General features: G+C 40.7%; 1 protein-coding gene across 2 annotated transcripts in view; it reads right to left on the bottom strand.

Annotated features, from left to right (window-relative positions):
- FGD3 (FYVE, RhoGEF and PH domain containing 3) overlaps positions 1–13,206 on the bottom strand; it is a 348,985-nt gene that overhangs the window by 8,123 nt on the left and 327,656 nt on the right. For both annotated transcript variants that reach the window (XM_089681845.1, XM_089681847.1), the window contains exon 18: positions 7,384–7,524. In XM_089681845.1, the coding sequence (XP_089537971.1) occupies positions 7,384–7,524 (141 nt within the window). The remainder of the gene's footprint in view (positions 1–7,383; positions 7,525–13,206) is intronic.

Here is a 13,206-nt window from a genome sequence, read left to right on the forward strand (position 1 = left end):
AAAGGTATTTCAGGGGTTCCTCTGTGCTGAAAAGGTTGAGAAAGGCTGGCCCAGACAATCCCTCAACATGGCACAATGACTACCAAAAAGGATGTAGGAGGAGAGACCTTTTGCCCAAATATACATCCTACTTTCATGTGTACTCAGCTTAATACTACTTTTTATTTCACACTAATGCCTTTTGAGCTAACCTTCTAAGTGAAGGTATCTCCAAGGGCAGATAAGATTAAGTGGGCACTGGCAAAATTCAGTAATATTACTTTCCTACTTTTGTTTACTTTAGCTAACCTAAATGTGTTTCAAACTGGTAGAAAGGATCCTACAGAGATATTAAAACTGCACCACCAGAAGGAGGAGCTGCAGTGAAACTTTACAAATCCCAACTCCCACCTACAACGGGGAGTTGCGGGCAGTTTATACACCTATTTGGAGAGGATTAAAATATAAATTATGAGGGCTGAAACACTCATCAGCTGTTTACAAACTATTTGCGACTACAGCTGGAGACTATAGCGTTGCTATCTTTGTATGCAGCCGTTATCTAAATCATTTTCGGACTAGTTGCTTTCAGTTTTTTATTTTGCATTCAATGCTTCATCGATCTTTTTTTTTTTTATTAAGCAAACGTTGCCAAGAATTATATGTGCTAATGTAGCAGTGCAGAAAAACACATTTGCAAAAAGGGTCAACAAAAGGAGAAAAATCAATTGAAATACAAGCAAAATTGAAAATATAACCTTTATATTTCAGTTTTCATTTTTAAATGGGTCTCAGTATAGAACTTAAAAACTTTATACGTTTATCACTTATATCTTTTTTCTTTACATTTAAAAGAATAAAACAGAACAAGCTATGTTTTCACAAGCAGAAGTCACAATGTGATAAAATGGTATTCCATTTCAGATGCCTCTGTATAACAAACATTCTCATGTACTTCTTACTCTGAAAAGTACATTAGGGCAAGTCACACGTTTTATTCTTGCATCGGCAGAAGTGGCGTTTATATGATCACCTTGAGAAGCATGCAAATGGAAGAGCTGAAACGCGTGAAAATAATTCGTACGCCACGTCTCACTCTCTCGTTCAGAGGGAACATAAAGTTTATGATTGCCAAGCACTTGAGAGACTCTTACTATGGTGTGCATGTTACAGGCAGGATAATTAAACTGCTATTTTTTGAAGATATAATATTTATCTTGGTATAGAATAAAAAGCCAGATGGCTCGGAGTACTCGAACTATTACAAACACCTTTATATACCTATATATTATGCGTGTGCACATTTGTCAGCACTGAGATTATATTTCCTTTAAAGTTCATTCCAAATCAAAGGGAAGACTCACTGAGCAGATAAAGAAGTGATGGATGTAAGCAGGGCTAGGTCAAAGGACAGGCAGGCTAGGTCTAGGGGTACAGTCTTCTAGGCCATAAAGTGGAACGCCGAAACCTTTAGTTAGTTTTGGATAGTTACATAGTTAGTCTGGTTGAAAAAAAGACACAAGTCCATCTAGTTCAACCAATAATAAGGGGGGGGAGGAAACTCTGGTGTCATCTGTAAAGACTGAAATGGTACTTTTAATCCCAGACCCTATATAGTTTATAAATATATTAGAAAGTAAGAGTCCCAACACTGAGCCTTGGGGTACACCACTGACAACCCTAGACCATTCACAGTATGAATCATTAACCACTACTCTCTGAATACCATCTTTTAGCCAGTTTTTCTATTCATTTACAAACGGATTTTTCCAAGCCTGTAGACTTTACCTTACACATTTGCCGTGTGTGGGGAACTGTGTCAAACGCTTTTGCAAAATCCAAGTATACTACGTCCACTCCTTTATCTAAGGTTTTTTTACTTCCGTATAAAAATAAATCAGATTTGTTTGACAACTTCTTTCATGAATCCATGCTGTCTGTTGCTTAACCACTTCCAGTCCGGACACTTTCACCCCCTTCCTGTCCAGGCCAATTTTCAGCTTTCAGCGCTATCACACTTTGAATGACAATTGCGCGGTCATGCAACACTGTACCTATATGAATTGTTTTGCATTTTTTTGAGACAGATAAAGCTTTATTTTAGTGGTATTTATTCACCCCTGGGATTTTTATTTTTTTTGCTATTTAAATGAAAAAGTCCAAAAATTTTGAAAAAAAGTGTTTTTCTTATAAAATTTTGTAAATAATATTTCATCATAAATCTTGGCCAAAATTTATTCCGTTATCTTTTTAGTAAAAAAAAAAATAACACAAATTAGTTTAACCAAAAATTATAATTTAAAAAAAAAAATTTTTACATTTTTTTATAGTATTATTTATGGGGTTTTTTTTGTTTTTTTACATACTGTCACCCTAGCAGTACAGTGTCACCATGGTGACACTGTACTACTTGGGTGTGATGAAGATTTTTTTTTTTTTTCTGTACACGGATTGCTTTTACACCCATATAGGATGTAAAAGCAATCATTTCTCTTTCTCTCTGGCTGCATTCTTACAGCCATTGAGAACTACTGAGTGAGCTGTGATTGGTCACAGCTTGTCACATGGTACAAGGCTGTTGTGAATAGCCTTGTACCATGTGACCTCTGATCATTCACAGATTTCAGACGTAGTAAGCAATGATGTCACAAGTGACATCTTGCTTACTGCTCTGCATATGATCACTAATTGGCCAATCAGTGATCACATGATTGGGACCTCACACAGAGGTCACGTCCGACGATTGGTGTTCCACTGTGTCCGGAGGACACAGCGGGCACCGGATCGCGGTGCTGCACGCTCCTAGGGAGCGCGCACAACTATAAAATGCGGGTGCCATTTATGAAGGGCAACCCGCCCCTAGAGTGACACCGTCCTGCCAATTAAAAACAGTAGGCGGAAGGCAAGTGGTTAAAATATTTTTTTTCCAGCAAGAACTCATCTATGTGGTCCTTTATTAAACTCTCCAGTATCTTCCCAACTATAGAAGTCAAACTCACAGATCTAAAGACCTTGATCCTCTTAAATGTAGGCACCACACCAGTCCAGTGGTACTATGCCAGTCATTAAAGAGTCCCTAAATATTAGAAACAATGGCTTTGAAATGACAGAGCTCAAATATTTTAGGATAGGCTGGGGAAAGTTTAGAAGCTCTGTCAGGATTTTATTGTTCTTTGATTTTTCCCCACATTTCCTGTCCTAGTGACACCTGGTAGGAAGGGGAAAACTCCCCAATTGGGACACAGGCAATAAGAACCTAGCAGTAGTATTAACCTCCAACAGCCAATCTAAAATAAAAGAAATATGAATTTTCATTATTTTTTAAATGAAATGCATTCTTGTGTGCTTCTTGCGACTCCTCACTACATGTCTATAGTGAGGAGTCACATGATGGCATCATGGTGACACAGTGGCTTTAAACAGCAGCACCAGCTCCTTTAGACTTTATGTGTGGTTGGAGAAAATATGGCAAAAATATGTGGTTGAGCCAAGTTTTGCTGCCCACCAACCACCTCCCTTAAGCTGCAATAGGCTGTGGATGGGGGTGTTTACATGCCATGGCCGCAAAGCATCGCTTCCTCACTGCCTGTCAGTAGCCTCTGAAGCGCAATTAGAATGTAAGTCAGGCTTCAAAGGAAAAGGAGATTTAGATGCACATCTAAATCTACCCTTATTCAGCTGCAATCTGGAAGTTAATACAGCAATGCTGAGCCTCTCTATTAGTAGACAAGAGAAAGCCGAGAGTAGTCAGCTGTTGGATCACTACAGCTATTCCTACACTAGTTAGGCCTTATCAATCTTGGTATACCTGCGAACCAGAATAAACAGGCGGAACCTGTTACTTATAAGCGGAGATCCATTAACAATACTACCTGGAGGTTTATTTAGGTTGTACAAGGGGAACATACTGTAGATAGTAGCACTAGGTACTGATTCAGTGGGTACTCATTTACTCCTCTTTCCCCAGCTATCAGGCCAGATCTTTTCAGCACTATTCTGTCTTTTTTCATAAAATGCTGTAGTTTCTTAAAGTGGTTCTAAAGGCTCAAGGTCTTTTACCTTCATTCATTCTATGCATGAAGGTAAAAAAAACCTTCTCTGTGCAGCATTCCCCCAGCCCCCCCTAATAGCCACCTAAGCCCCCTCATTATCCAGTGATGTGCACTGGATTCTCGGCTATTCTGGGACTCCTTCTCACTGGCTGAGACAGAGCCATTGGCTCCCACTGCTGTCAATCACAGCCAGTGAGCCAATGAGAAGAGAGAGGGGCAGGGCCGAGCCGCAGCTCTGTTTGTGAATGGACACACGGAGCAGAGGGTGCTCCCATAGCAAGCTGCTTGCTGTGGGGGCATCCAACAGGAGGGAGGGGCCAGGAACGCCTGTGGGTGAACCCGAAAAGAGGAAGATCTGGGCTGCTCTGGGCCTTTAGAATCACTTTAATCTTCTTCACTTGCTTTGAACTGTCACTCCCCTTGATTTCCTGGGGGAATTTTAACCTCTGCTCTCTCTGAAGTAAACCAGTGGCAAGGCTATAGACACTGAAGAACTTGCATATTCTTAATATGCAGAAAATGAGCTGAAAACAAGCTCTCACTGACCCCTGAAGCTGCAGACATTGTGAAGCATTTTATCCTCAAAGTCTACAGAAGAAGCACTAAAGTTAGCCAAGTCCTTCTCTTAGAACTTAACTCTACTGTCTCCTCCCAGAGATTCTGCTCTGTGTATACATTAGAAGTCTGGAAGGCTGCTAAGACAGTGTTGGGATGGGAGAGAGGAGCTGAGAAAATGTCTTCAGTGTGTTTACCATTGTAAATATTGAGGATGAATAGCTCCACAGTGACTTCAACTACAGAGGTCACCTAGAGCTTACTTTTAGGCTCCAAGCACACTGGGCGTTTTAATAATGCTTGTAGTGCTAGCTGTGTAAAGTAACATTAAAAACATGAGTTTTTCAGTATTTTTGCATTAGCGTTTAGCCACCTTTTGCCACGTTTGCATTTTTAGTGTTTTTTTACACACAAAAAAAGTTTGCTAAAAAAAAGTCCAAAAACGCCGTTTTGCTGCGTTTTGCTGCGTTTTGCTGCATTAGAGTGTTTTTACAGCTGAAAAACTCCTCTAGAAACCCACTAGTTCTGGGGTTTTTTTCCAGCCAAAAAACACCCCTGCCAAAAAAACGCTGATTAAACCTTATGTGTGCATAGGATAACATGCTGGGGAGTTTACTGGCTGTATAAAAAAAAAACCGCTAAAAGCCAAAAACAACAGCTGTAAAAACATCCAGTGTGCATGAGGACTAAAGCTTATTGTTCTGTATGGGAGTGGTTTTGTAATTGTCAATCAGCTGCTGCACCTGCAGGGTTCAGTTAGCAAAGTGGCAGGTTCTTTATACCTTTATGCAGGCCATAGACGGGTCGAACATCGGCCGATTTTTCAAACGATAAATGAAAAATCGGTCGTTCATTCGGCGGACGTTACCACCAACGAATAAAAAAATCGTCCGACTAAATCATAAAGTTCACCCCATAACTTCTGTCCCTTTCAGGTCACAGCTCATGCGCAGATTTTTTATTTTTAAAACGATCGTCTGATTTGGCCATCATTGCCAGGAAAATCGGCCGCAAATTTCCCAACATAACCGATAATCTGAAACTGCAAAATACACGAAAAACGTCCGACGAACTAATTCACTAACGGTACGAAAATCGGCAGATTTTTCTTTCGGCCGAAAAATCGGATGATTAATGATCCATCTATGGCCTGCATTAGGCTAGGTTTATACCTATGCAGTTTGCGTTTGATCCATTTCTACAGTGCATTTTGAGTTGTGCTTTGCATTTTTGCCACGTTTTGCAGGTTTTTTTAAATTTAAGAAATTTTTTTCTTGTTGCTAGGCAGATTTAGAACACATCAAAAACACGGCAAAAATGCAGCAGAAACACACATTTCCACTGAAGTCCATAGAACCAAAAATGCAACTTTTTGCATTGAAAAAAACTCCTGACCCTTTCTGTGAAAACACGGAGATGTGAATGTGTCCCATAGCAAATCATGTTAAATGGACTGTAGTGCAAAACGCTTCGGTGTGAACCTAGAGTTAGAAATGTTTCCCTTTGGGATCTGTGTACAGAACTCCTCCAGGTAGCGATATTGCATTGCATTTTACAGAGAATTACAGTGCTGCAGATTGAAAAGGAAAGGTAATTTTTAATAACACTCAATTAATATTATTATTATTATACAGGATTTATATAGCGCCAACAGTTTGCTCAGCGCTTTATAATATAACCGGAGACAATACAGCAACAATACAGTTAAATACAAGAGGGTAAGAGGGCCCTGCTCCTTGAAGCTTACAATCTAAAATTACAATATGACTTGTGTCACAGTTGTATACACTATATTATTTTTTGCTTGTTATTTTCTTCTTTCCCACAAATGTGGAATTACCCTTTAAATAAATGGAAATTGATACAAGCAAAGTGAGATCCCATTTCAAAGTAAACCTGTATTGGAAGAAATTCAAAGACTTTCCATGTTACCACATTTGTAAGCTCATTGCTTTCTCATACACTTGGGCTATTTTCACACTGCTTTGTTGCAAAAACACGGTAAAAACGCATATGTGATTTTAACTTTTTTCTGGGTGTTTTGCATTTGTGAAAAAAGGACGTATGAATCAAAAAATGTACCAAAAATTCAACCATGGGTGGGTTTTTGCAGCATTTTCCACTCATTTCAAAGGGGAAGTAAATTTTTGGTGCACCAAACATGCACCAAAAATGCAGCTTGCAGAACTTTGAAAAATGCAACAGACCTGCAACTGACTAATGTAAAGAGTTCCACAGGATTTAATGGTCGTGCATTTTACTTCTGCTTTTTTTTTTTTTAACACAAAAACGGAAGAAAAAATTTTCAGTGTGAAAGTAGCCCTACCTTCAACAGGAATGGAAGCAGTAATATCATAATCTACATGTTTTTGTGCGACTCCAAATGTCAACATAACAGACAGACACAGGGGGGGACTGACCATTTGGAAACTTGGGCACTTCCCGAGGGCCCAGGGTCAGTAGGGGGCCCCATGAGATGCCCCTGGTACCTTTTTCATAGGCTTTTTTGAGTTTGGGCAAGGACACAGGGGCCCCATGATCCCCTATTGCCCGGGGGCCCCATGAGCTGTCAGTCTGCCCCTGGACAGACAACTAGCATTTTTAGAATGAGATCAGTGATACATATTACTCTCAATACAGGAATAATTTTAAAGTAGACCTAGCACTTCCACTTACTGGCTAAAATATCAGTTTTGGGTGGACACACCCTGAGTAAGACTTCCATAGAATGATTCTAGAGACACTGTCAAGATAAAGAACAAACACGTCCACCTCTGGGCCAGCCAGAGACTCTTACCTGACTGGAGCCCTGAAGATACATGACAAGAGGTTCGTTCTTCGGGACACAAGCCCACATTTTGTACCACGTCTTCCCCTTCTCCAGGAAAAGGATGCTGCTACTCATGACACTGCTTTCTGGAGACAGGGAAGTTTGCCTCTGAAACAAAGGAAAACACAAACTCTTCTGTAAGAGCTTGCCAAGGCAATGAATTTCATGTTCATAAAACTGCTCTTATACCAATTTTATAATGCTATTAATTAATGTGCTACATTGATCCGTATTAAACTCTCTTGCTGCAGGATTAAATCAAGTGGTCATTTCAGTGACATGGTTAATTATAAAAGAACAGACTGCAATAAAGTAACAGTGCTTACCCATGCCTTGCATTATAATAAAACTATGTGATAATGAAAAAGCTCAACATAAATCAATATAACAAATAACAACCATATATTACAATCCAACTTCGGGCAGTTTGTGGACTGAGGCAGTAAAATAAAAACTTAAATGTGATGCGCTCTTTTTATTTTTACTTTAATGTTTTACTCCAGTTCTGTTCAAAATTTATATAATTTATAAAAATGCAATAAAAGCTATTTTATTAACGTTAAAGTAAAACTCCAAGCATATATACAGTAAACAGAAATAAATATAGCACAGTAGTCATTAATGTATCATTACATTTGTTTTTAAATGCAAGCCATGTAATAACCTAAATTTGACCTGTTATCCTCTTGCAGAGAGAAGCCAAAAAAGGAGCCAGTCAGCTGTGCTGCAGTGCTCATGTGTTAACAAAGAGCATGCTGATAGGAGGACGGGGAAGAAAGACAGAAGGATGAGCACATCAAAGTCTGTCAGCAGTAATTGGCAATGAGACATTGTAGTGAGGTTTCCAAGATTTCACATTGCTCTGCTCATGTAACTGGATCATATCCTCTCAGAGTATTATGGAGAATGTATGAAATCAAATTAGACTATCAAAAAAAATGTATCTCCTTAAAGCGGTTGTAAAATCATTCCTTTGAATTTTAGCTATAGGTAATCCTATAATAAGGCTAACCTATGCGTACTGTAAATATCTCCTAAATGTGCACCGTTCAGTAGACGTTTACTCTAGCAGCAGCCAGAGATGTCACCGACGCATGCACACTGGGCTCTGAATGGACCATATGATCCATTCAGAATCCTCTGCCGCAGCCATGACTCCCGTGCACATGCGCAGGAGGGACATCATGGTGGCTCGGCATTCAAATGGCCGAAGCCCACAAACTCAGAAGGAAGACTGCTGGTGGGCTTCATTTTCAGGCAAGTATGGCACAACGTGCTAGAATGTGATACATCCTAGCACATTATGACTTAAAATCTTTTTTTTGGTGCAGTGTACTACCATTTTAAATGCAACCAGTCCCTGTGTAATAAAATGTCTAAATAACCAACCCTCTTAAGGTTAACCTTTTTGTACCAACTTTAGGAAGATGAATTGATTAAGAAGGTTTACTGTGCTTAGACTTTCTCTGATGAAACACTTGTTGTAATCTGGGGAGCCCGGGATCACCAGCCGGCCTTTTGTCAAAGCAAATAGTCCTCATTGTATTCTCAACCCCCCCCCCCCAAAAAAAAAAACCCAGCAAACTAAACAGGTTTCTTCAGCAAACAAATTCAAAATAGTCCATAACTGTGGTATAATTGAAAAATAACACTTTGGCTACGTTCAAACTAGCCTTGTGTGCAGGCGGCAGAGAGGCGTTTGGGAAGCGTTTTTACCGCTTCCCAAACGCCTCTGCCAACTCTGCACATTACAGCACATGGTGCTGTTCTAACAGGAGCGTTTGCGTCGCGGCAAAACGGACGCCTCTGGTCGAGTCAGGAGGCTTTGAAGCCTCCTATTCTCGTCTATGGTGCCGCTCCGCAAACGCCCGGCCGGCGTTTGCGGTGCGGTTGCGCCGTGGTTGCGGGGCGTTTGCGGAGCGGTAACACCACTCAAATGCATTATAGGCGTTTGTGGGGCGTTATTAACGCTCGGCAAACGCCTAGCAACCTCCGCTAAACCGCGCATGCGGCGTTTGCGGAGCGTTTGCCGAGCGTTAAAAACGCTCCGCAAACACCGGACCAACGCTTGCCAAACGCTATAGGGGCGTTTGGCAAGCGTTGGCAAAACAGCCTAGTGTGAACGAGCCCTTTGGCTCACCGCCAGTATCACTCATCCCTTAACAGGGTTTTTTTTAAAGTTCCCATCTGCCCCCCAAAGAGGAGGTCTTTGCAGTTTAGCACTCATGCTTCAGTCATCAGCCAGTCCACACTGCTCACTCAGCTGTGCGTCTCCAACTTTTGGCTCCGAAACAAGAACTTACCAGTCCTGAGAGCACTGTAATCAATCCTCTCTTCTCCAAGTGGACTACCCTATAACCCCTGAACCTGCATAATCAAAATGCATGCAAGTCATCCCCATTAAAAGGAACCGCAACCCAAATAATGGGGAAAGAGATCTCCAGTCCAGGACCCATTGCTATCATAGTACAGTATTTGAGTGCTTACATTAAACTGAATTCATTTTATCTTTCATCAACTCTCCAAGACATATTGTAGTTATAACCAGAGTGAAGTACATGCCGGTACCACTGAGAATATGAAATGCATTTTAAGGGTCTAGTCCATTAAAAACGGAGGTTAAATCTGTGGGTTGACAACCAATTTTCCAATAGAAACATCTTCCAACTAGTCTTCCAAATTCTGCTCCCTGCGTTATGGGGTCTCATGCCTTAAGATGAAGCACCAAAATTCCCAATCCCTCTGCTGCATTCCAAGTTCATTCACAGAGTGTAAGACTCCTCCTGATGGTTTCTGGGAGTGGAAAAAACTAAAAGTGAGCCGAACATATCTTGCTGCCATCTCCTCCAAAAGGGAATATCCAGTTTGAGTGGACTGACCCTTTAAACTTGACTGGCTGATAAATGTATGTGACTGTTACTGAATGATCAATAATTGAACTATGCACCATTTTTTGGCAAACGGCCATACTCATCTTTCGTTCAAAGTTCTTTGTCATAACCTGTCGGCATTTACATTTTTAATGTTCCCAGCAAAAAGTGCAAAATGTGCTAATTTAAAGAAAATTAGTATAATTCTTGTTGCTGAAAATGCCTTCAGGGCACATTTAGAAATATGTTCCAGTTTAGAGTCATCATGTGCAAGATAAAACCACTTCTTTTCTCCATTACAAACTTTACTGAAAATCTTATTCTGAAGTAAGCAGTTAAAAGTGGTTATCACTTCAACCTGAAGTTGTTTGTTAAATCTCTAAAAGCATTGACTGTCAAGGCTATACTATAAAAAATGTGCAAGTAGAGTGAATGATGGCTTTGAAGACGTTTGTTAAGAAGTCTGTTTATACACATCACAGTTGATATGAAGAACAGAGCTGCTGAAAAAATTACATCAAAAGTTTGAAAAATTGTCAGTCACAATGCAGACAGTGGCAAAATCAAGAATCAAACTGGGTCATCTCCTAACCATAAAAAGTGGACATTTCAAGAGAGCTGCACCCAACAAGTAAGGATGTACCTTTACAGCAGGGGTGTCAAACTGGCGGCCCTCTAGCTGTTGCGAAACTACAAATCCCATCATGTCTCTGCCTTTCGGAATCATGCTTGTAACTGTCTATATATATATATATATATATATATATATATATACACACATACATACACACACACATACATACATATATACATACACACACAAACACCTTTTTTTCAGGTGTCTTTGATACAGGGACATCACCGATTCTCTTCCTCTTTGGGAAGTGGGAGCATCCTGAATAGAGCAAAGAACGGGCACCACTTAAATGTGGCCACTCTCTGAAGAATTTTCCTGAGTCCATGGCTGGAGGTAGGTGTTTGACATCATTCAACCCAAAAATTATTCAGCTCTGGATCAGGGACTCGGTAAGTCTGCAGAGTCCAGTGCCAGAGATAGGTTTAAGGCAGACCACACAAGAAAATTACTAGATTCCACCATCAACACAGTCAATGTTGATGGATGGAGAAATTCCTTCCACAGAGCCATTGTGTTCTCCTGGCGGCAGGGGTGGGGTGGAGGGAGCCATACCTGCTAGAAGAACACAGTGCATACCGTTAACGGCTATAATAGATGCTAGCAATAATCACATGAAAAATCCGACATGCTGGTTTGTACCCAAGCTGTACAACGATCAACAGTACAGTCAGCCTGCCCATAGATGGTTCAAGTGCTGGCTGGTCCCTGCTGACCTGTCTGCGATTCAAACCATCTATGGCCGGCTTAAGGGTTAGCTTAATGCAATTCTTTTGTTAAACCTCATTTATTAAAATGAGTGGTTCCTTTAGTGTAAAACGTGACAACGCAGCTTACATGCCTAGCTGTGATGTCATATTTTTGGTCTCTATATTGCTGACCAAGTAACTTCCTATCTTCATCAACCTACAGTAAAAGTGATCTGTAGATCCAGAGATATATTGACATCTAAATTATACTGTATACCTAACTTCACTTTTGAGTTTGGCCCTGCTATCTCCCAAAGTAATATTTTGATACATTAAAGTGTTACTAAACCCAGGACCCTGCATTCACTATATCTGGCCGCCCACAATACACAGAACTTGGAAATGCAATTATTTTAGTAAATATAAAATGCTAAACACATTTTCTCGGCAGCAGTATATAGCAGTCTTGTGACTTCTATCAATACCCAGCTGAGCACTAGTTAAAGCTTGTAGGAGGAGTTTTCATTCTCCTCTGACTGTCCTATGAGGTGGCTTAACCCCTGACCCTCTGTCCGGACAGTGCTGCTTGGCCCTGTGCTGATCACATGCACCCTCCCAAAGAAAAAAAAAACTCATTAGCAATACACACCAAACAGAGCAGTAGACAGTAGAAGAAGGGGAGGGTCAGAGAAGACATGATAAAACAGCCTTTTTACACAAGGCAGAGGATTAACCCCTTAGGTTCCACAGTGAGTATAATAGACATGCTTTACTGCATATAAAGACTGATTTTACTGTTGTGGGTTTAGTAACACTTAAATTTTTTGGGCAAGCTCAACGACTAATATGGAGGCTGGCATCAAATGTTAGCTGACTATATCGCTGGATCTACTGATCAATCGGACATTCAGTTTTCAGTAAAGGTATCTCCTGCTTTGGTATACTTTAGATGGAAGGTTAGTTTGAATAGCCCTGCTTTATGACAAGTGTACTGGAAAGAAAAGCTTGTGCTTACAAGATCCTGTCCCCAATCAGCTTGTAACATCTCACACAGCTTTACCATCATGTTTTATTTTACTTAAAAGAGAAGATGGCTGGGGAAACCAACCATATGTTCGGGATCCATCCAGGAGCCTGGACCGACCCCTGGCTCAGCCTCTCAGCGAACCACTGAAAGCCTGAGCCAGAATCTCCTGCCCTCTCCACAGCCCAGCGCTCCATTCAGCATTGGGGGGAGGCAGAGCAGACAGCAGCGACTGACAGTCATCAGCTCTCTGTTCCCAGAGCACTAAGAACTGAGTGATCAGCGGTCTTTGATATCTCAGTTCTCAGTCTTAGAGCAGGCAGGGGACATATGAAACGATCCACCTAGATAAGTATTATTTCTTACAAAAAAAAAAACCATACTTCTCATTTAAATTATAAGTTCTCTTTTAGTAGCATAATAACGTGTGTAACATTCTTCAGCATTCTCCCCCTCTCCCTGTACCTCCCGATCCTCCCCCTGTGACAGTGGTTCTTCCCCTTGCACCCACTGTCACAATTTAAATATAGCACAGCAGTACAAGTTTATGCCCACACAGCATCAATCACTCAC

The sequence above is a fragment of the Staurois parvus genome, unplaced genomic scaffold (assembly GCF_062004578.1).
Source record: "Staurois parvus isolate SC_StPar_1 unplaced genomic scaffold, SC_StPar_1.0 ptg000282l, whole genome shotgun sequence".
Taxonomy (NCBI): domain Eukaryota; kingdom Metazoa; phylum Chordata; class Amphibia; order Anura; family Ranidae; genus Staurois; species Staurois parvus.